Genomic DNA, 26,195 nt, shown 5'->3' with positions numbered 1-26,195 from the left:
ATGGTTGTATTTGCTAAGCTCTTAGTTTTATTGTTTGCGAAGTATAGCAGTTCAAATCCCTGACATGTTAAAAATAAAATGGTCAAATTAATATTATTATTTAACTATATTGTTCCATAATTAGTTTTGTCACTAATTTATTCTGGAGCCTGCTTTATAACATAACAAAACAAATACTTTATTGCACAAACATGAAAAAACAAAATACAAAACAAAAGATAAACGGCCTTATTGCTAAGTAGCAGTCTCTTCCAGGTAACCTTTAAGTATAGGAGATATTGAATATTATTTAATATAGCTGGATAGTGCAGCATGGGAATACTTGTACGTATAAAAATAAATACACTATCGACTACATAAACTACATGATAATAATACACATAATTATAAATTGTTATAATAAATAAATATCAACTGCTTACTGCTTTATATTGAAATATAATATATATTTCTACACTACAATTTAGTACACTAAATATAAAAGTTGTGTGCAATAAAGTATTATATTATTTGGTTTAATTTTATATAATTTGAAGCAGATTTTATTTATACTTTTAATAATGTAATAACGAAGTACTTATTCGTAGTCACAAATGATTTCAATTAATTTTATTACAGTGATCAGCTTATCAGCAAACTTACATTTGAGAGAAAAATACATCTTTAAAGACTAACCTAAACTGTATAGAGCTTGGCGTTAACAACGACGCCTCTACCACAATCTATACCACTACTTTACCATTACCGTGCGAATACATATTCCATTATTGTATTTCAATATATTCCATGCATGCATACTAGCATGCATGCGAGGAAACTTGACATAAGTGGAGCTCTGTGTTTCTAGTTCTATTACACGCGATCACCGTTGGGAAGAGGCATACTATTTATTGGATCAGTACACTAAACAGCCTCCGTGGTCTTGTGGTTAGAGAGTTAGGCTCACGATCTGGAGGTCCGGGTTCGATTCCCGATGGGGACATTGTCGAAATCACTTTGTGAGACTGTCCTTTGTTTGGTAAGGACTTTTCAGGCTTGAATCACCTGATTATCTGAAAAAGTAAGATGATTTCGTGCTTCGGAAGGCACGTTAAGCCGTTGGTCCCGGCTATTAGCCGTAAAGGCATCTCTAACAACCCGCAGTGGAGCAGCGTGGTGGAGTACTCCATACTCCCCTTCGGTTGATTGAGGGGAGACCTGTGCCCAGCAGTGGGACTTATATAGGCTGTTTATGTTATGTACACTAAATATACACTATTTAAAAGTCAAGTTGGATCAACCATGCATAAACGTTTACCACTAACAGATTTTTCATACAAATTATGACTCTACATAAGCTAGGCTCTACCCACCCTTCATTTTCTTCTCTCGTGTGGATAGTGAGGAATGACTAAGCAACCCTGGTGTGGCTTATTATTGAGCAGCCAGAGACCCCTGATATGGTTCACGTAACCAGTGACCACCGGGACTAACGGATTAATGTGTCTTCCGAAGCACGGAATGTTTAGACGGATTATTTTGATCTTCATCGTTGCACCTTACCTATTATCCTCTCAATATAGAGCTAAATAGATTTCTTTAAATATTTGGTTTCAAGAGTGTTAAAAATCTTATAATACTTTGTGTAAAACCAAATTGTTAAGTTGCAACCAGGAGTTTATGAATGTTGTCGTTATCTTTAATTGTGGTATCAATTACGTATTTATATGTGCTAATGTGTCAAAACATGTACTGTTGATTATCATGTTGATAACCTATAATAAATAAATAAATAGAATAAATAGGCAAAAGCGGACATATTTAATTCAAAATTATAGTCGAAAACGGCAACGGATTCAAAAAGCGTACGTTTCGAAATATAATACACTTACGAGATCCTCATTGCATTCAACACTTTGATTATAATTACAGTAAGTTTTATTATTTCGTTTGACATTTAAATGTTAATATCTAAAATAGTTACATTCATGGATTACTCATATCCTTAAAGAATCTCATAATCTAGAAGTTCTTGTATTGTAAGCCTGTCAAATGCTATTTTTGATTACCGCTTCATATCAAAAGTGGCTGCATGTTGTATTCTGCCAATGAGGGACTTACCAATCGACGTTCCCCAAACACACGATAGATGGCGTTGTTCACTTTTAACGTGATAATTAACTATTTTCTCATTGCATTGCATAATACTTAAAAAATGTAATGTAATGGCAGAAACATAATATAAAACTGATTGTTGTTTGATATTTGGATCACATTATGTATAGAATGATTGCTACCTACCTTATTGGTTTTCTTTATTTTGATCAGAATAATAATGGGTGGAAGTTGTAATTGTACCTTGGTGTAATAAAAAGGGTCTTCATTTTTGGGTAAAAACACAGATAAAAGATGCATATGTCTGTTATCCATGAAATTAGGAATTTAAACGAAGAAAAACTAAACAACGCCCTCTATCGTGTTTTTGGGGAACGCCGATTGGAAAGTCTCTTATTAGCGTGTACCACTAGCTTACATATTCCGTTACCATCAAGTGAGTATTTAGTATAAAAAATATGCTGCTGGGTAATTCTTCAAACACAGGAAGTCAATATCATTACTGTGAACGCAGAAATATCCTAGAACCTTAGCTAGTCATTAGCTAGTCACTAGTTACTTAGCTAGTTACTTAGCTAGTCACTACATGAGTCGTGCCAGGAAAATTCGGCGGCTCAATAGTAACCTGAAAGAGGAAAAGAGAAGAAGGTTAGTGACAAGAAAAATGGAAATGTGTGGGGTGGTCCAAACACGGAACTTATCCTATGAGAAGCCGCTGCATACAAAGCACTTGGCTAATAATAGTCGTATTGCACATAAAGTGATTAATGTGACTGGTAATGCTAATGAATTGCTGTTTAATATTCGACTGCGGGTAGGAAATACGCTACGAGCTGTTGCGGTAGCGGAGATGATAATATTTGTATGTTTGTCGGTTATAAGGAAATGCTTGCTTCAACAGCTAGTATTAAAGTACTAGTCCCGTTTTTTTGGCTCTAAAAAGTAAAATGATATATTACAACATGTGATAATAATAAATTCTCTGGAATTTATTTACCATCGCGGTGTCTTATTGCCAATCGGAGTGTCTGCAAACCTGTCTCTGGTAATGTGTCAAAGAGTCCTTTTCTAAATTGCTGCATGAGCAATAAAGCCGTTTGTTTTGCTTTTCTGTTTCTGTATATTTTGTTCTTTTTTTTCTGTTCTTTGTGCTCAAAGTACTTATAAAAAGTTATATATAAGTAATAAAAATATTTCAAAATCGCTACATCTTTACAACCTGCAGATTTCATGACCCAACCTCAAGTTACTTTCTTAATGCTGTGATGAGTCGCTTGGCCTCGACCAAGTGTTGTCCCGAAGGGCTTTCTTGACATTAAACAAAGAGTACTTAATAAGTTCTTTTGTCTCAATCTGCATAATTATACTGTCAATTGTCGACGGCATTTGCACATATGAATGATGAACAGTTCCAAGATACACTGATGACACATTGTTTTGATGACAGTTTTGCTTTGCTTACAAAGAAAGCTTATTAAAACTGTTGTGTACATGGTCTTAAGATCCAAAGTCCTTTTTGTGTCTCGAATTCTAGGCAACACATTTCGCCATTATTTTCAATCTGGACTATTTTCTTTCAGACTTTGTGCATCATATCTAGTTCTACACGATATATATAAGAATACCCAGCCACATAACTCAAGGTCTATAGAGGGGAGAGTTATGTGGGTAGACAACTTGCAACCACACTTGGTATGGAGATAAACGTACCTACGATACTGATGAACCGATCGCTATAGAGGCGGCCAATCAGCTTGTGATAACAAACTTCCTGAAGTTCGAATCACTAGGGTTTATTTATCATATATGTATATTCCTATCAGACCACGCCCTCAGCCGAGGTTCGCGCATAACTGGGCAGCATCAAGCCTGTTGTCTTAAATTCTACTGAGTACTTCTACTGAGTGAGAACCCTCAGCGCTAGTCAGCGCTTCCGGCCAAGTAGTTGAAAAACAGCAGCAGCAGTTGTAGTTAATGTGTCTGAATCAAACCTCACGCCAGAAAAAACGTAGGTGACAGATATTCAACCCATTTGCCCATGCCTATGTATTGTGGGTAATATAGTAAATTTCTGGTAGAGGACATCTCTATCTTCTTTCTCTCTCTCTATCGTCTTTTGCAATATGCCCCTAAATGATAAGGAATTGAACGAATGTTTTTTCTTATTTTCCATCCAGTAGATAGCTGAAAGCTCTTGACAGGGTAACTTAAAATTAGGAGGTATCTACTGGAATCAGCATGCAACATTACACAAGTACGTGAATGTAAGTAGGAGATCCCCAGTTGGTGGTCCCCTATGGCGACTCATTAATAACTCTGATGCTAGGGTTGATGAGGTTGGTAATTCCCTTCACAATTCACACGAGAAAAGTTAAACAAATCAATAAACATTCAATTGTCCTCAAAACAACTCTGTCAGTTTTATATTTACAATATCACTGAACAATACATTGATTTATAAAGTAAATTATCAACAATAAGAAAGATGTAACTTCGACCTTAACTCCAAGGTGGCTTTTTGCATGTTCGAGGAAGGTGCAGAGCTGTCAAATGTACCGTAACGTACAACTGCAATCAATTCATGGTTGCAAACAAAAAGGAATTCATAGCTGGTGAATATAAATATCGTTATGAATGTGATAAAAATTAAATAAGTGAAAAATGGACTTGAGGAGCTAATCTGAGTTCATCTCTCCTGAAGATTTGACAGGTCTGGTTTTTCGACTGCCTGTCTGACCTTCCTACAAGTCAAGGAAAAATCAATCCAATACAGGTTAGGTCACATACCTCCGAAAAATGCATTTCTCGGGAATGTGGGTTTCGTGAGTTCGACATATTGATTTGGATAATAACTTGAAAAATACCTGCATAATTATATCGGCTATCTTCCTTACCTACTTCGGATTGTTTATTTAATCTGTACTTACGTATTGTGTTTCAATAATTTATAACATAATTTAGAATCACGCCTGTATACCCGTGGGGGTAGGCAGAGGTGTATAGTGTAATATAAATACATTCCTCGTCAGCTGTGTTTAAGTCCCTCGTAATAGGAGACAAGACTATTGCCATTAACCGGGCACAAATTGTGGAAACCACGTGATATCAATTATCTGTGATTTAAACATGAATTCAAACTCATGAAGTCAAATTCAATGGCCGCCTGAGCTGGCGTTCGAACCCGTGACTCTAATTAAGTCACGCGTTCTGCTAACACGGCCATCATGGATTACGAATATTTTATTGTCCATTCAAATAACTCCATAGCTTCTAAAACTGCTAATCATTTCCATATCATCCTCTTTACCTTTGTTCAATTCAATTTTTCAAAAATTTTGTTTTATATTATATATTTTTATAATTTTTCATATTATTTTTTACTCAGCTCAATAGACCATACAAATAACCCAAGATACGTCAAGTAAGTACCTAAGTAATTGCTCAGTTTGAAAGAAAGAAATGAGTGTCCCATTCGCGCTCAGTTTAGCTAAAGAAATGTGCGCCTGCGACCGTTTATATGACAATAAAATCATGAAACGACGCCGACGTAATCGACTCATTTCGCATAACATCTCTTCGCTATTACCATAGATTATACCACATTGTTGTCATGCAATATTATACACTCCTGCGCGTTGCGACATGGAGAACAAAAGACATCAACGCGTGGTTCGAATGTAATGAAATCTGACACTTTGTGTAAATAGTGTATTTGTGTAATGAGCTTGCCGAAAAGGGCTCGTTATGCCTAGTTTATTTGTATATAATTTTCTATTCTTACGTAAGTAAGTAAATATGACCAGTGAAAATGATCTCTATCTTAGCATTAACTCTCACTACACGCAGAGGTGGCGTTCAGAGCTGTTTTTTTTGTAAATTGTTGATAGTTATGCCATTGAATTCAATTTTATACGTTTGAATTCATATTTGAATCATAGATATAATTGGTTACTATAGGTTCGCCCTCTATTACTTAGGACTTAAGCATAGCTGGTAAGGAGTGAGTGTATTTACTATACACATCTGCCAACCCCTTCAGGGATATAGGGACAATGCTATGTAATAAGATATGAAAAGATATATACAGGGTGTTAGTGACATTGTAACGAATACTTAGGGGAATGATTCAGACCATGATTCTGAGTTAATATCAAGTGGAATTTTCCTTCCACTTGATATTAACTCAGAATAATGAGCTGAATTATCTCTCTCAGTATTCGTAACGATGTCACTTACACCCCGTACAAATACGTACAGGTAGAAAAATAAGTGCGTATGGGTGTTAGTGACACCGTAACAAATAGAACATGATTCTGAGTTGATATCAAGCGGAATTTCCTGTCGGAAAATTCATGAAAACTTAAGTGCTTCTTATAATATTATTTTCAGTTCCATACGCGACGGTAAATTGCACTTCATATAAACTCAGAAACATGGTCTGAATTATCCCTCAAAGTTTTCGTTACGATGTCACTAACACCCTGTATTTATTTTGGCAACTTACAATCACTTAAAAACTATGTTAGCCACAAATTTAAATAGACACTAAGTACAGTGAAGACTGTCTCAACAACACCTAGATAAAATGCTTCAGCATGGGTAAGTCAGGTCTATTTGTTTCCAAATTCATGTTTGGATCATAAATGATTATCACGTGCTCAGCGGTGAAGGAAAACATTGTGAGGAAACCCACATTCCCGAAAATTGCAATCAGAAGTATGTGACCTAACATGTATTGGACTGCTTTTCCCTTCGCGGGTTGGAAGGTCAGGCAGTCGCTACTGTAAAAAAATCGGACCTGTCAAATCTTTAGGTTAAGTAAGCAGACCCTGTGAAAAATGGGATAATGCTAGGAAGATGATGATGGGTTTCTTTGCCCTGACACCCTGACACCAGGGTTGATGAGGTTGGTAATTCACCTCACAACCCACACGATAGTAGAATAAGATGGGTGAGTCAGGTCTATAAGAAAACATGTTGTTAAAAACAAGATAACCACATGTAAAAATACTCGCTTTACCACTATGATTCTCAGAAATGAAGCCAAAACATTATTTACGGAGGACGGGTCAATGACATATTGAACTTAAAACATGGTTAATTTTTGAGAGCAAGTAAAATACATTCAACGCCTTAAACTGATTGTGTTCTTTCTAACATAATGGACATCATATTGGGAGATGGGCTGATCACCTTCTCTCGTGTGGGTTGTGAGGTCAATGACTGATTTCATCAACCCTGATAGGGTTACTCGGGTCACTATTGAACTGCCAAAGGCTCCTGAATTATCTTATTTTCTAGGCAATCAGGTGATTTCAGCCTGTAATGTCCTGATGAAACCAGGAACCCACACACTTTATTTTTAACTAGACGTATCTCTACCAGAAATCGAACCCAAGATGTCCAGATCGTGAACCTGACGCTTAACCACTGGACCAAGAAAGCAGTTATTGTACGTCACTATCATCACTCATCATCAGCCCATTAACGTCCCCACTGCTGGGGCACGGGCCTTCCCTATGGATGGATAGGGAGATCGGGCCTTAAACCATCACGCGGGCCCAGTGCGGATTGATGGTTATTAACGACTGCTAATGCAGCCGGGACCAACGGCTTAACGTGCCTTCCGAAGCAACTGTACGTCACTATACTATTCATCAGTTATACACTTATGACTTCATATCAAAAGCGGCTGAAAATCTTCTTATGATTACTTGCGGCTCTGCCTACCCCATTAGGTATTACGGGCGTGAGTTTAGGAACGATTGTATGTATATGTCCCAGAAATGGAAACATAACGTTATTTTTCGCAGGACGGGTCAATGACATAACATAAATGCGAACATCAAACGCGGTCAAGAACTCGATAAGACTCGACACGAAATACTTGAAAGCTTTTAAAAAACAAAGGACAGTTGAAATTGAAATCTTTTATCGCAATAATATGCTATTACGGTTTTTGGCTTTTCAGGCTGATGTTGGATTCGAAAATGGAACTTTTAATTATTAGTAAATCGGTGACTGACGTAATAATTAGTATTCTTGATAATGACATCTATCTGAATTTATTATGAAAATTGTAGCGACAGATACCTATAATAAGGATTTGATGTTTGTCCCGCTCGAGCGCTCATCAAGTTTCGTATTAATTGATAACTAAGTTAAAGGAGCAAATAGCTGTACTTAATTGTGTTTATCAAGTTTCGTATTTATTTCTAACTATATTGACGGAGCGAATAGATGTATTTTATTACGTTAAAACTGCCATCTAAGGGTGCCGGATTTGATGTTTGTCCCGCTCGAGCGCTTATCAAGTTTCGTAATAATTAATAGCTAATTTAAAGGAGCAAATAGCTGTACTTTATTGTGTTAATCAAGTTTCGTATTTATTTCTAACTATATTGACGAAGAGAATAGATGTATTGTATTACGTCAAAACTGCCATCTTAGTGTGCCGCTAGTATAAACAACATCTTATAACATGTGCTTTATCTTAATATTTATTTATGTCGCGCACCTTTACAAAGAACATTGTAGTTAACACAAACAATGCTAGATAACATACTAATGCCAATTATTATCCATTACCTGACAATCCTGACTATAAGCTTATCATCACGTTTCGTATTTTATTTTATCATATTGTTAAATATAAACAAGGAACTTACCTATGAAAATAACTCATATGTTGTAAATTATAAAAAATACAGAGTAATTATGTTTCTTCTCATTATACGTAGACCTTAGTGTTTCAATATAGTACCTGGTTTAGCACCAAATAATTTTAAACCTCGACTAAAGTATTATAATCCTCAACTAAAGTATTTTAAACCTCGACTAAAGTATTTTAATCCTCCACTAAAGTATTTTAAACCTCGACTAAAGTATTTTAAACCTCGACTAAAGCATTTTAATCCTCGACTAAAGTATTTTAAACCTCGACTAAAGTATTTTAATACTCAACTAAAGTATTTTAAACCTCGACTAAAGTATTTTAAACCTCGACTAAAGTATTTTTGCAATGAGGCGGTTGTCCAAAGACATCCGTGCGATGTTATGTCAAAACATAACATAAACCCACGAATATATCCCAAGTGGGGTAGTCAGAGGTACACCCATCGCAAGATGAACTAAGTAACCTTAACGAGATTTTTGTGTTTGAATGATTTAAAATTCGAATACTTATTCAGTTTAGAAATTTAAACTTTTAGACTGCCTAAATGCAATGCGCTTCATTATAATGATACTTATATACAATACGTTTTTTACTGTCGGTTTTCAAATATAATCTATTGTTGCGATTGAAAAATGAGTCTCAGATTCTCACTATTTGTTATCCGAAAGTGATAAGAAGTGACGGATGATTCTATTATACTTTTTTGTGCATACATATTGCTTAATTTAATATTATTACATATATAAATTCTGTTTTAAGTTTATGTGTATTATTATTAAGTACGTGTGAACTTGCGTGTCATGAAGTACTTATTTATTAAAGCGGAAAAAATAATAATGATTTCAGTGTAGAGATAAGAATGTAATAATTCTTACATAACGCGTAGGTGAACTTTGTTCATAGGAAATTCATCAAACATCTACCTAAATTATTCCCTTTTATGGTAGTATTTCAGATGCACCGAAACACCTCCTGTAGCGACGATATCATACATAAAAATCTAAACAAGGTCACATTCGTATTTTGACCACTACTAAGCAGTTCAATCAATTCACATACCGAAATACATATGAGAGCTATATCTTAAAACACCAGAATCTAAATAAAAGAAAAAAGCATCAGAATACTATTACTTACTAATATAATTATATATTTACACGGCCATTATAGACATCGATTCGCTTTTACTTTATACATACAGTTTCACATTTGCGTTTCCCGGTAATCCACATGCAATCAATTCAGATAATAACAGATTGACAGTTATTTCCTGACACTCATTTACTCTTACCTAACCAATAACTAACAAGTTCATAGAGTACTGGGTTCATACCCAGCTAGACAATTAACAGGGAAAGTGACATCCTTATTAGGGTGCGATTACACTGTCGCTAGAGACGGAACGAGAGCATTTAGCGTGACCTGACTGGAATAAGTTAGAAGCGATTGACTGAAATTTTTAAACATTAAAAATAATAAAAACGTTCACTGTGGACTAAAAATATTTTTAAGTTAAGTATGTTGTAAAAAGACAAACAACGTAGCGTAAATTCAGTAGTAGCACGAAGGAATATTGTCTATGGACCATATCTGACTAAGACACCATGTAGGCGCCACCACCGTCATGCTATCTACAAAATGTTGACACTTGGTGTTGGCTGCGCAACCAACGCGTCCGCGCTTGGCCTAGTGAGATAGGGTCCTAAGGTCCATACACACTACGTTTATAAAAGGGGTGTTTATACCTGCTGATATTATTGTGCAGACTTTCAGAGGTCAAAGAGGTTCCATTTAATTTAGATAGACATTAAAACGACATCCAATTACATGAAAAAAAAAAAACATCATAATAAACAGTCTAAATTTCCTACAAAAACCCCTCTCGGGATCTTTGAACTTTAGTCTTTAATGGCCGTACGTCAGCCACTAAGGTGTAAGGGAGAGAGTATCGCTTGCACTTACTCGTTAGGTAAGTATCTTTGTGTTGTGTTTACTTATGTTCCTTCTGTGCAATAAAGTATTTTATTATTACTATTATAAAGGACACTGACATCCCTTGACTCATCACTTCACGAAAAACCATAAATCTAGCCAAAAACAGCTCAAAAGTGAATTAATCTCGTCCACTTGTGCTTTGCGCCATACTAAGTGGAAAGCAACGGACGTGATCAGAGTAATATAAGGTGCGCGCGCGCCGGCCGAGTTCCGCCGTGGCAATGAACCTGAATGTGCGATACCGTTGCATAGCCTTGCGGGTTTTATGTGCTGATAATTGTATTGCAGGACTGTGTAAGGATTCTAGTAGTTTTGAAGACGTGGTAGCCCAGTTCGTAGAACGCTTGCCTCTCACTTTAAGGTCGCAGGTTCGAATCCAGCACAGACAAACAAATGATTGTCGAAATTGTTTTCGAATTCATGTTTGGATCACAAATGATTATCACGTGCTCAACGGTAAAGGAACACATCGTGAGGTAATCCATATTCTCGAGAAATGCATTTTCGGAAGTATGTGACCTAACCTGTCAGACCTTGTAACCTGTCCTGCCTTTGGCTGGTTTTCCCTTCGCGGGTTGGAAGGCCACTTCTGTAAAAAACCGGACCCGTCAAATGTTCAGGTTAGGTAAGCGGACCCTGTGAAAAACGGGATAATGCTAGGGAGATGGTGTGCCGTAACCATCGCTTGCACACATGTGGTAAGATGGTCCACGGTAAGAACGATATTTCTGAATAGAGTATCCAAGTTCAGATTGCATTGCATGTGAAGGAGACAGGCAGTCTGCGCGAGTTAAGGAATCTACTTCCGCATCATCACGATGTCAACTTTATATGTAAGAACTAGATTATCAGCGCTCGATACGAATTAGTGCGGGGCGGAGAGTTACAGTTCTATAAGCAGTATTATTCTTTATTCTATGGTGTAGGTAAGCTATATCATGAAAATGACAGCTAAAAATAAAAACATAATTTCCAATAGGCTTTCCCCCGTCAAACAGACACCTGTGCCACTAGAAAGTGTCATCAACAAAACATCATACATTGTACACGGTTATGCAAATGCTTGCATTGTCCAACTGGGCCGTGTCAATTTGTACACAAAGGTGATTCAGATCGCGTTTAGACCACCTAGAGAGTTCCAGTCAATTTAGTTTTTTAGGTTGGCTATAAGTATCGTAAAAATCTATGTGGAATGGGGATTGACGTGAGCTAGTATTGGCATATCGTGGCTGATTTTGCAAACTGACGTATCTGCAATACTTTGCTAAAATTATTTGTATGTATCTTATTGACAATGCGGGACATTCCAGCTTACGTTCTTTAAAAATCACAGTTTAGGAAGTTGTATTGTTATAAACCATAGCCTTATTTTTGGAATTCATGTTTGGATCATAAAATTTATCACGTGATCAGCGGTAAAGGCAAACATCGTGAGGAAACTTACATTCCCAGGAAATGTATTTCGGAGGTTTGTGACCTAATCTATACTGGGCTGGTTTTGCCTTCACGGGTTGGATGGTCAGACAGGCAGACGTTTCTGTAAAAAACCGGACCTGTCATATCTTCAGGTTAGGTAAGCGGACCCTGTGGGATAACGCTAGGGCGATGATGATAATATTGGAGCAACAGTCGATCTCCACGACATGTCCGGGATGGTAAGCAGCTGATCGCAATCTATATTCAATAAATTGTGGGATGGGGTATGAAGAAAACGATTATATTTGTTTACCTTTGTTTATTTATAAAAACAACCGTCCACCATTTCCGTCATTCTGCGATCCCCTCTTCTCTCTCGCTCACTCCTCGCTCTCTCTTAAGAATAAAAATGAAACTAATCTCCAAGTCCTGTAGAGACGTCACTCCTGGGGGGTTAAAATAGCCACATTGAAGCAATTCATCTAAGAAAGCAATATTGCTATTTGACATAATTTGTTTGCATTGCGCACTTATATATTGCTTTCTTAGATGAATTGCTTCAATGTGGCCATTTTAACCCCCCAGGTCCATAAAGAACTGTTATTCTCAGTCTATCACGTTACTTACATTGTAAGATGAAAAGATCTAAAACTGATCAGCCGTTAAGTTAGTAACAACATTATGAAACCTATCGTAAGAATTAGTGACTTAGTTCCTTTCAGACCTGGTAAATTACTCAAATTGAAAGGAGTTAAGTAATTTGTGATAATACTTAAATGTAGCTAAAATATAATAAAGAAGTTCTTATATAACAAAGTTCTTAAGATGTTTCCTAAAAACTACACACCTAGTTTCGACGTTACATAATAGAAGAGGAGATAAAAGGAAAGAGAAGAAGAGGGAAGACCAAAAAGAGCTTACACGGATTAAATTAAAGAGGAGGCGAACGTCGTGTTTTAAAAGGAACTTAAGGAATTGGCCTTTGATAGACAAGAATGAAGAATGCTACACCGACAAGAGCGTGGCTCTTAAATTAATGATGACAATGATCGACGTGTTTAGATTTAGATGGATATATATCATCATCACTACAAATAGTTACCCTCTGTCAAAATGTATAAATGGTTGAAATGCAACCTGCCACTGCATTGCGAATGAAAAGCATTGAATGTCATCGTTACATCAAAGGTAGCTAATGTAATGAAATAGCACAGTGTATATCAAAAGCAGTAAAGCAGGATACAAGTAATTTTATTCTAAATACGATTGGGGACCAATATAAGAAAAATAATTCATAAAGTATAAAAAGGTGTCTTGTAAATTATTTTGAGACTTTAGGTACTTATTACTTATTATACACGAGTTAGGGCTGAATTTTCAATAAACGGATCAATTATTTATCATTGGAATAGCAATTATAATAGCTTTATTTTAAATAAAAAATATATTTGTATCAACTAAAATTTATACCACAGGCTTCGTCAGTACCAACAATCATATTAACAAAAATAAATAAGGGAAAGCATACTCAATTCATACATAATAAAATCCGCACAAGCTTCGTCAAAATACACCAAAGTATCAAGTATCAAGTAGTTTGTATCAAGTTATTTTACGAATGGACGTTATCTGAATATTGAGAAAAATAAAATAAAAACTGGGTGACATGCTCCTTTCCGCGGAGGTCCATGTTGCTCTATGGCGACATGTCTTTAGTTTGTTTGCATGTGAGTAAGTCGATTAGCTTTCTATGAGCTGCCTAACTTAGATGGCGTGTTTATTCAGGTAATAGACTGGATGTCATTTGATCAACGGAGCACAGTCTAATGAATAGACGCAATGGAATTGGCAGTAGGTCAGTACAGACATACACAGTCAGACAAATACAGTTGCAATAATGTTAATCTGATCCTATAAAAATTGTAAAAACTGATAACTACACAACATAAACGACCTGTTTATATCCTCTTGCTGGGCACAGGCCTCCTCTCAATGACCAATCGTATCAGGAGGTGAAGGATTTGGCGGGAAGAAGAGAGGAATGGCGATTACTCCACCGACAAGAGCACAGCTCTTAAATAAAGAGAGACAGAGAGAGAGAGAGAGCAGAAACAAACGGCTCAACGTGCCTTCCGATACACGGTACCATCTTACTGTTTCATACGATCAGGTGATACATAATATCATAATTATAATAGGCGCTATGGCAATGACTAATATACCTACAAATTTACTGAAATTTATAAGGAAACAATTCCTTTGTATAATCATGCATAATTTAGGTGTCTAAGTATATGACTAATATGAGGTTAAAAGCCGATGCCACTTTTCCTTGACCATAATCGAATTTGTCATCAATAAGCCAGGGAAACCCTATTTATTTTTAGTTTCTTCCTAACGTTGTGACTTGCATTGTAATTTAGGTGCATTACACATTTTCTTATATTCAGGAATGGACTAAGAGAATAGAACAGAAAAAAAAGGTACAGTACAAGTATAGGTTTAGGTTTAGAAAGACCTCAACGGTACGGCAATGCAGTACGGAAAAGGCGAATCACAGGGACTGTAACCTGGAACCTGACAGAGGGCAGCAGTAATTGTCGTACTATTCAGCGGCGGAGGACAGGAGTCCTAGTACGGCTTTGAAATTTACTACTTTGGGCGCCATCCCACTCGCGTCAGATAGAGTACTGCGGGGTGGAAGACAAGAGGGAAACCACTGCCCTATTTTTCCCTAAAAAGTAGCATTTCCCATCTTCGGATCGTGAGCCCAACGCTGAGCCACTGAACCACGGAGGCTGTGGTCTTGTCAAAACACGAATTAACCTTTTCCTTAAACAAGTACTTACTTAAATAAGTACCTACAATAAAAAAAATGTTTTTACGCGAAAGTACACTTTTCCCAACTGTATACAGTGTTGAAATTGTACAATACAATACAGTACAAAAACTTTTTATTGCACTTGAATCACATAAAAAATACATTAGTATTATAATTAAATTGACAGGCGGCCTTATTGCTAAGGTAGCAATCTCTTCCAGGCAACCTTTAGGTATAGGATATGAATTTAATGAAAAATGTAGCGGGATAGACAGTGCAAAAAAAATAAATAATAATAATTAAAACACATAATAACGGGTTCTTACCGCGTTTAAATGGGGATATGAGACTCCCTTTATTATGTGTTTTAATTACGATAATAGTAATAAATAATAATAATAATAAAATGTTGAAAAATATAAGTACTGATATATAATACACAGTTTGATGCAGTTATACTAGTTACAAAGTTTATATTGTACAGTCATCGTAGATGAGACTGATAGCGGTTATTCACAGGCATTTTTCGGAAATTTCATAACACGCAATGCGGTTTTGGTATAAAACAACGACTCGGTGAAACGATGACATTATATCATGTATCAGTCTGGGTAAATCGCTGTTTTGCAACTTTATGCATGCGACGTGTGCTTGCGTATAACCCGAATTATTGCTTCTATGCTGTTCTGGGAGCAAATAAAAAACATAGAACACGTTCAGCTGCTTCTCTTCCCGGGCATGTCGTAAAAACCGACAGAGGGATTGCGTTCTCTAACATGATGGACTAATGTTATGGGCGATAGGCTGATCCCTTATCACCATAAGGTTCATCATATCCATCTTAGGACTTCGTATCAACAGTGGCTGCAAGTTGTCTTTGATTACTTGTGGCTCTGCCCACCCCATTTGGGATTACGGGCGTGAGTTTATGTATGTATGTATGTATGTATTTGGAATTTAGTATAAGGCAAGGTAATAGTAAAATGGATTCGCAGAATCGGGACAAAAGAAACATGTTATTATAGTACAGAGAGACAGAAAAATAGATTTAGATGTCTGTTTGTTGAGATAGTAACATTTTATAACAAACATAGAAAGTCGCGCCTATAACCCTAACAAACGGGCCTACTATAAGTTTTCAGCATCAGTAAAATTGTGAAAGCTGTTTTCATATGATGGACCAACAGTTGTTAAACCATTATAATGATCCTCCACGGCTCCTCACTAAAATTTATTATAAAGTTTGCTAGTTTTAGCTCGTAGGTTCAAATCCAACACGGGCCTAGACTAGAATTTTCGAATTCTATCATTCGATCAAAAGCGAAGGAAAAAATCGCTAGAAAACTCACATACCTACTCGAGAAATGTGTTTTCGGAGTTATGTGACTTGATCTGTAGTAACTGGGCTGGTTTTCCCTTCGAGTTGGAAAGTCCGACAGGTAGTCTTTTCGCTTCTGTAAAAAAACATACCTGTCAAATCTTCATTCTTCAGGTTAGGTAAACGGACCCCCTGAAAAACGGGATAACGCTAGGGAGGGGACGCTGATCATATTAATAGTGAGTGGATTGAGAGACTGGGCATTGGCCTATTTATCCAAAGTGCAGTTTTCACTAACACAATTGGCTCGACCATTATAGACGGCGATACGGCTCACCACCTATCACGTTGGTCTAACAGAAAGCTCGGTGAGGTGTGGGTATATTTTGATTATCTTACGATGGATGTACCTGTGACTCTGACTACCCTATTGGAATATAGTCTTGAGCTTATGTTATGTAATATTTGCTATTTGAACTGTATAAAAGTATAGACTGGAAACTTATTTCCCTTTCAATCGCACAAAGGCGTAATAGTGAAAATAAATATTAAGTAGGCATATAAAGATAGAAAAGGAAAGCGGTTACGAGAAACAATAGTAGTTAGTTGGCAAGGTTCCGTGTCTGGCAGGTAAGGAAGCGTGCAGATCAGCATGAAGATGGAAGACTTATTTTATGACTCAGCTAGTTACGCGTACATTGTTTTTTATTGACTAATATGAGTTTGCAATTTTGATTTTTAAATCATTTTATGTTTGGTGTAAGACAAAAACGGGAATACAGAAGTTTTTATTTTAGATTTACACTTTAAACTTTCCTGCGAGACAAAAAAGTCTTAATAAAAATAAAAAAACTAGTAGCTCAACCACTGGACCACGGAGGTCATACCACCAGACGTCGTACGTACAGTCATGAGCAATATCATGTACCCACTTTAGAACCCTGTCGCACTATCATATTTGACATTTAATGAGACTTACGGTTTAATTTGTCAAAAATGTTAATGTGACATGGTTTCAAAGTGTATACATATTATCGTACTATCAGATATTTATACTTATACTTGCAATTCCATCAAGATTCTGTCATGAAGAAGAAAGCAAAGGGCAAAGACCTTTGCCATTACTACAAGCGCTAATGTTTCGTAGAAATTCAGCGAGAGACGTACGGTAGACACTTTCGCATCCATAAATGGTTATCGAAAGCTCATGCGCTTTAAGATGTTCTTGTGAAATGTGCTCGTAGCATCGACAATATAACCAAATAGACACGAACCGCCTGTCTACAAAACGAAGACTAAGAAACAAGAGAAGTGTGTCAGGATCGAAGTAAATGGAATTCCATAGTCTCTGCTTACCCTGGTGGGAAATAGGCGTGAATTTCTGTATATATGTAGGAAAGGGAGTAGAAAGTAAGAGAGAACACTATGAAAGGATAATTGATGGGGATTTGGTTTAGAATTTAGGATGGTTAATGAATAAGACGGAAGATTTTTTAAAATATTAAATACTTGTCTATTATTAGTTTGGGGCGGAATGTAAGGGGCATTTGTTTTTTGTTAAAAAGGACATAGTAAAAGGAGTCAAGATAGATAAATATACCTTGTAATACTATATCCCACATGTATAGGTAAGTCTAAAGATAACAGGTAAGTACCAGGTTGTATATCAATGGGTACAGTCACTGACAAGTAGAGTTCGCGTTTCGAAAGAAGTTCGAGGTCTCGGCGCTAGTGTCGCCGATGCTGCATAGAATTTATTGTGACTTGTAAAATACCTAGTTACATTAAAAACCGTGGTATTTTAAACCTGGTATTATCTTTAGCCTGCGTTTTGTAATAAGGCGACTAATGTTTGACTTCTCGCATATACCTAATTCATTTTGTCGACCAACTGAAGTACTCGTAAGCGGAGTAAGGAAGCGTTCATGTTGGCTCATTCAAGATCCTAAACCCATCAAAAGTTCACGGAAGAGATCGCGATCGGTCACGTTTTATCATAACATGAGCTCGTGATTATATTCCAATTGGGGTAGTCAGAGGTACATGTATCGCAAGGTGAACCAAGTACCCACAACTCAATGAGCTTTCTGTTAGACCCATTTGACAGGTGGTGAACGGTACCTCGTGGCATGGCATGGTGGGCGTGGTGAAGTTTTAAGGCTGTATTTTAAATCTGACCTATTTGTCTTCAGAACCCCGATACCGACCCCGCCGGCGTGGTTGACGATTTCCCTCATTCAGCGCTTATCGCTATCGATCCACTAGGGTCGATTAATCCTTTCAAATATTCTTTCTCTTAGACGACGCCCTGAGCCGAGGTTCGCGCCCAACTGGGCACCCTCAGGCATGTTGTCTTAAACGTTGTACCGGGTAAGAGCCTTTGTCCGGCCAAGTAGTTAATGTCATCTGCGGCAAATCTACAATAAGGACGTCAAAAAAAATGACCTATTTGTCAGATGTGTTGACAGAACCCGTTCGTCTATTATTAAGAGTCTACAGGTTGTATCGCCGATGACAGACACATTCAAATGCTAACTGTAATGTTATCTACTAGACAAGGAAGTGCAAGTCCTGTTCTAAAGCACTTTCATTTCCTCATTTTGTATAATTCGCGGAACGCCCCATAGTACCAGTTTCCTATGATAATTTTATCAAAGGAACACAGGGGATTATTAAGACTTGTAATTATGACCAATCGGTCTTATAATGTCTGTAACTGACGCGACGGGAAAGTTATTCATTCAACTTTTGATATGACTTGTTGACACGGCCTAATGTTGTTATTTTATTGATTGTCTTAAAAAAAAATTCAGGATAATGTGAACCAATCAATGTGAATGTGTGTATGGGTGAATACATTTGGTAATTCTTACATACATACATAAACTCACGCCTATTTCCCACCGGGGTAAGCAGAGACTATAGAATTCCATTTGCTAATTCGGTAATTCTTATTTTGAATTATAGTGCTGATTCCAATACACTCCATCTAAGTTTAAAGTTATAACTGTCATTTTCTTACACGCCGTAAAGGAAGGGACGGGTAGTCGGCAGGCATAAAATTTATGGAACACACGTCATTTTTAGGCAGAAGTTAAAAAACCGTTCCATAATTGCATAACCCGACATAATTAAGTTGACAGCATATGTCAAACGGAGTGCATATAGGCGAGATGCCTTTTTTAGATGTCAATTATAAAATCCATTCATCCCGATTTCATTAGTTATCTTCTACGGTTGTAAGATCAAGAAACGACCACATCAACCCTTCATCAACCGATGTTAAGGTTACTATTGAGCCACCAAAGGCCCCTTATTAGTTACTATCAATAACTTTTTGTTTTTTTTTTAAATGACTTGGCATTAACTACTTGGCCGGACAAAGGGGGAATATTGAGGGCTCTCACCCGGTTATCGATATCTATATCGACCAATAGGTACCTACTGTCTATAATTTAATGTTCATATCCCAGCCCTCATCTATGCCTGATAGAGACTGCTTTAAGGCGGTAAGGCGACATTCCTTCTACACTTACAACAAGTCAAATTGCTTAATTTCTTATTTCTATGTCAGCAGGTAGCACTAAGGAAGTTACAGTAGCATATTAACTGCGTAAACTGCATTCATAAAAGTCCGTTGTACTACAAAATACATAATCTCCAGATGCGTCTTACTGCAACATGTTACGTCCTATCACTAAGTAAAGTATTATTAAATAGCTCCGTGTGTGATAAACTTAGCCATATTACAATGAGCTGTGAAATACGTAGGGTGGGGAAGGGGTGATTGAAAAAGGAGAAAAACAAATGAATAACAAAATGATTGATTTGAATTTGAGATCTGAACAATGATGCTAACACTAATTGCAATAGATTTGGCGTTAAGTGCGACTTTTTGTCTTAAGAACCCTTTTTTCACTTTTCTTCTACACACCCTATTCGCACTCAATTTGACTAAGTCAGATTGACTCGAATCATCCGTCTCATCTAAATTGGGGTGCTCAAACAGAAACAGAAGACATCACTCTGAAACCGTCTGCAGTATGTTATTTGCTCTTAGGTTAAGTAATGTTGTTATAAATTGTGTAAGTGTATATGTATTTGCAAACCGATGAAAGCTCTTGCGATTGATATATCTCTGATTTTAGTATTAAATATGACACTAACAATTTTCATTTCATTTCAAATGAAAAATGATAAATTAAAATCAATGGAAATATGATTGGTCACCTGATAAGATACGAATCTAAATATATAAAAGGAGAAACTGACTGACTGACATATCAACGCACAGCCTAAACGGCTAAACGTAGGCACTTGAAAATTTGGAAGGGACGTAGCTTAGGTACCGTAGAGGTGCACTAAGAAAGGAATTCCTGAAATTCCCACGGAAACGGGAATTAGCGGGAAAATCCTTTTGTATGAAAAATCTAAACCACTTAAGATAGATGCTTGAAATTTGGCATGCAAGTACCTTAGTTAACTTAAAGCTTAGTTGCAACAGGATATTGCAAAATTCCCACGGAAACGGGAGTTAGCGGGAAAAAACATTTGTATGAAAAAATCGAAACCGCGAGTTACGAGTTTTCAATCTAGCATGGATGCATACCTTAGTAAATATAAAGTTTAGTTATGGCTATATTTTGAAAAATGGGAGTTAGGGGGAAAAAATTGTATGAAAAATAATTTATAAAGTACTTACATTAGAAAAATTAAAGGATAGAAGGGGGTAGTCCTAGGAGAACATTTATGAAACAAATAAAAGAGAAGGCGCAGGTCGTGTCGCATCAAGAGGTGTAGCTCACCGTGTTCCATGGTTTTTATTTGCCCCAGTCTACCATATTTGAAGTCGTAGTTCGTTATAATATAGTCGTTACATATAGTTGCAAGTGCCGTCGACTGTAACGTTATGATGTGTTGCGCGAGTTATGTGACATCAGGTTATCTAAGTTTCCTGCGTAATTTGTATGCAAATTATAATAGGTAGATAACTTACTATAAACGTATTGAAATAAAATACTTTATTGTAGATGTTTAGGTGCTAGCAGAGAAATCCGTAGTTTAGTATGTACGTTCTTCTTCTTCTATCGTGTGGATTGTGAGGTGGATTACCAACCCTATTCCTGGTGTCAGAGTTATTACTGAGCCGCCACAGGCCCCTGACATGACTCATGTAACGACTACGTACTTACATCAGTAAGTAATAACCGGGGCCAACGGCTTAACGTGCCTTCCGAAGCACGAATCATCTTAATTTTTGGACAATCAGGTGATCAGCCTGTAATGTCCTAACCAAACTAGGAATCACAAAGTGATTTATTGATTTGTCCCCACCGGGATTCGAACGCGGGACCTCCGGATCGTGAGCACAACGCTCAACTACTGGACCACGGAGGCCGTTAACGTTACAGGATGTATGTTTAAATATTATGTATCTATGTACCTAGTTATAGATGCGATGACCGTGGCCTCACTCGGCAGGGCCCGTAGAACACCAGCGTCGTGGCATATGCTGAGCGAGGTCCTTTTATTCCGGACGCCACCGCAGATGATCGGGCTGTCGTCAGTGCGTTGCATTTATGAATACTGTTATTACTATTATTTTTCATGATTTTGTTTGATTTTTTTTTCTAATAATTTTAAATCTTAGTGTTCTTTTTTACTTATATTATTTTTCGTGTGGTTTCTGTTCTATGTTTAATGTAATGTGCCTGTGTCTGTGTCCGAAAATAATAAATGTTTCTTTCTTTTTAGTTTTCTTTGTTCAAAAATCTGTTATTGTTTCAGAGAGCGCACGGTACGATGCTCCTCCGTGCTCATCATCGCGCTGGGTCTGTCCCTGGTCGCCCTCGCAGTCTACACCACCGTGCTCGTGCTCACCGAGTACAGAAGCCCCCGGCCATGCATCAGCGAAGATTGCGTCGGAACCGGTACGTTTTGATTTGTAAAAAATATTAATAATCTCCGAAAAGGATCTGCGAAACCCACATTCCGGGAAATGCATTTTCGGAGGTATGTGACCCAACCTGTATTGGGCTGGTTCTCCCTTCGCGGGCTGGAAGGTCAGACAGGCAGTCGCTTTTGAAAAAAAACCGTACCTGTCAAATCTTCAGGTTAGGTAGGATAATAGAATAATGCTAGGGAGATGATGATGGGTGAGTCAGGTATAGGAATGAATGGATATATTTGGATGAATCTCCGATAAAGATAGCGTGATGATCTCGATGCTCAACGGAAAGATTTGTGGCAGTTCGCTGAACACCGTGAGGAGCGGGAAAGATTACGGGGAGGCCTTTGCCCAGCAGTGGGACTATAACATAACATAACAAAGCATCATGGCTGTATAAATGGGCAGAGGTGTATCCTCCTAAGAACATGGGGATTAAAATGGCCACATCGAAGCAGTTCATCTAAGAAAGCAATATTGCTATTTGACATTTGTTTGCACTTACTTTTATAACCCCCTAGATTTTAACCCCCCAGATGCCTTTTAAAATCCAAATGCCATTACCTATTGTGTCTGGAAGTCTGGTTCTTACGAGAATATAGTATTTTTTTTTTTTTTTTTGGAAGATTTACAGACAAATAACATTAGTGTATAAAACTGATTGCTTAACTATGTGCTAACAAAAAATCTCCACAGTTAAATAATATTAATTGTATGTAAATTAAATACATCCAGTCAAAGGAGTGGATGTACTTAAGTCAAAGTATTAAGTACATCCACTCCTCACCAGCTATGTCTAAGTGCCATTTAAATAGGAAACGAGTCTATTGCAAGAACTAATCATCTCAAAGGCCACGGGTCAAAACTGATTTTAAGACTATTAAGAATTTCCAACACACAAAATATTACCTACATAAGTAAGCTTAATTTCAAATTTCCTGCAAATTATGTTCTGATTACTTGCTGCCTACCCCATTGGGGATTATGTGTGTAAGTTTATGTATTCGTGTTTATATTAATCTCACACTCGTGGTACTTATAATACAAGCCAGTAATAATTACGTTGCGTGAGACTGAACTGCGTACATATTCTGGAAAAATTACGCAGAGCTTTGTATGATCTGCATTTTTACAACGTAAATGTTAATTTAATATAATTCAAATAAAAACATAATTTATATATTCCTTCACGTGTTGTTTGTTTACTACAGAAGGTAGTGATATATAAGTCATCAATGTGGATCTTCTGCAGTGTTCGCCATGGCGCTAAGAAAATCACATATTGTTTTAGTTGTATTAGTATTAGTGGATGTAAAGTGTAGAGTTTTAAGAGATTGTGTTAGCAGCCAATGCGTAGGTAAGGGTTTAATGATTTTTGACTTTTGGGTTCGCGTCAGAGTCCTCAGTGCTTCCTTTTCATCAGGACAAGGAGTAAAAGCCATTGTTTCATTCTTTATTTCGGGGTAATTTGAATCTCCAAGTAAAACTGGAAGTAGAGCTGAAAATTTTCCGCATTGTACTAATTAGGTAAGGGTGTAATGACTTTTGGACTCGCGTGAGAGTCCTTAGCGCTTTCTTTACATCCGGACATGAAGTGAATGCAATCTTTTCTTTCTTTATTTTAGAGTATTTTGTATCCAAGTAAAGTTGAAAGCAGACCAAAAATGTTCTATTCTTTCAAAAATCACTATTACTTAGTAAAAAATCTGATGACGTCATCAGATTAATTCGGCACGTAATGTCACTGGAGGGCAACCGTATTTTTCAATATAACAATACAAAAATCGACCTTCTCTGTTCTGTGATTATAATTCGAAATAGAACTGAGAATAGTAGTAGTATCCTTGGTCAAAGACAAATTATGAAATTCTGATTACTAAATATAGACAATATAATAGAAACCCTGACACCAGGGCTGATGAGGTTGGTAATCCATCTCACAATCCACACGATAGGAAAGAATAAAGACATATTTAAAATTGACGAAAAACATTTTCTTTTTTCTATTTAACTTATTTATGAATTTTACACAAGAAAATCGTAACAATAAGTCCGACATTTCATGACGTTTTTCTATAACGTTTATTTATTTATTTATTTATTTGTACACAATGAAACAGACACAAGAAACATACAAAGAAAACAGATAGTACAGGCAAGCTTATCTCTAAACAAAGAGATTTCTTCCAGCTAACCCACGTGACAAGAGAGACTTTCAACGTATAATATTATATAGATAGACATACATACGCGTACAAATTATTTAGAAATTACTTAATTACTTATACTAATATAAGACACTATATTAACGTTACAGTGTGCTTCATACAAATTCCGTAGTAATTTCGTGTTTTGTCATATTATAGTAAAAAGTAACTAATTTGACTAGCTGGAAACTAGCCTATTCTGGAAAAGCATACGACGTGGAACAATTTTAATAGATATTCTGGCATCTTAAATGACAAATCATCATTCAAACTACAGAGTATAAGTATTTGTGGCTAACAATGAGCAAGTAATTAGTTACACATACATAAATAAACTCACGCCCATAATTTCTAATGGGGCGGGCAGAGCCACAAGTAATCAGAGGACTTGCAGCCACTAAGTAAGTAGTTAAACGTTATTAAACCCAGTTAAACCATTTGAATGTAGTTATTATAAAAACATTAATAATATTGATCGACAATGACTTTCGCGTCCTTTGCGCAATTTGTGCTGCATTGTTAATTGCAATTGTAAATATGAAAATATGGAAAAGAAAAAAAAGAATATTCTGTTTACTAATACAGTTCAATCAGCGAACTAGAACATTGAATGATGATATTGAAGTGATTTTTTCCTCATGCGCCTCACGATTTCTTTATACTTGTTATGAATTTCATTCCGCTGTCTTCAATAGCATCTGTGAATAGTAAATTGATTCGTCGAGTTCCTTTTAAAGGTCATGGTTGGAATCCAATAAACATGAAATCTCACGGGAACGCCCATGGTAGATATCTTATCTACTACAAAACGCACGCAGGCGATAATAACACTGGTATATAATCAAGCATATCTTTATAGGAATGAAGATATTAACATAACATAACATCACGCCTGTATCCCTACAGGGGTAGGCGGAGATGTATAGTATTACCGACTCCTCACCAGCTAAGTTTAAGACCCAAGTTATAGGGGCTGAGTCTATTGCCATTAACATACATACATAAACTGCCTATATACGTCCCACTGCTGGGCACAGGCCTCCCCTCAATCAACCGGAGGGGGTATGGAGCATACTCCACCAAGCTGCTCCACTGCGGGTTGGTGGAGGTGTTTTTACGGCTAATAGCCGGGACCAACGGCTTAACGTGCTCTCCGAAGCACGGAATCATCTTACTTTTTCGGACAATCAGGTGATTCAAGCCTGAAAAGTCCTTACCAAACAAAGGACAGTCTCACAAAGTGATTTCGACAATGTCCCCATCGGGAATCGAACCCGGACCTCCAGATCGTGAGCCTAACGCTCTAACCACTAGACCACGGAGGCTGCAAAATATTGCCATTAACCGGGCACAAATCCTAGAAACCACTTGAATTCTATCTAATAAAGGCCGAGTTAGGATACGAACCCGTGATACTAACTACGATGTACGTAAAGGCCCGCGTTTTCCAAACAGGGCTATCTCTGATTCCTAAATATTTACCATTTTATTATATTTGATAAGTATGCCCTTGATAAGGACGGAAGGAAAGAGGAAAACCACTGCCCTATATTTCCCTAAAAAGTAGCATAGAGAATGCTTCACCGACAAGATCGTAGCTCTTAAATTAGTGATGATGAAGTGTACGCTTTAAAATACAATAATTTTGCAAACAAAGTATGTAAGTACTTCAGTATTTTTTTAATGCTCCATCGGGAATTCCCGCGTCCTCTTCTCCTGAT

At 36.9% G+C, this 26,195-nt stretch overlaps 1 protein-coding gene across 1 annotated transcript in view; it reads left to right on the top strand.

Moving 5' to 3' along the window:
- Positions 1-26,195, top strand: part of LOC126366227 (neprilysin-4-like) — a 93,397-nt gene that overhangs the window by 41,983 nt on the left and 25,219 nt on the right. Inside the window, exon 3 of the mRNA XM_050009269.1 lies at positions 22,108-22,250. Coding sequence (XP_049865226.1) covers positions 22,108-22,250 — 143 coding nt within the window. The remainder of the gene's footprint in view (positions 1-22,107; positions 22,251-26,195) is intronic.

This window comes from Pectinophora gossypiella, chromosome 4 (genome assembly GCF_024362695.1).
Source record: "Pectinophora gossypiella chromosome 4, ilPecGoss1.1, whole genome shotgun sequence".
In the NCBI taxonomy this organism is placed as follows: Eukaryota; Metazoa; Arthropoda; class Insecta; order Lepidoptera; family Gelechiidae; genus Pectinophora; species Pectinophora gossypiella.
This window is presented reverse-complemented; position numbering and strand designations above follow the sequence as displayed.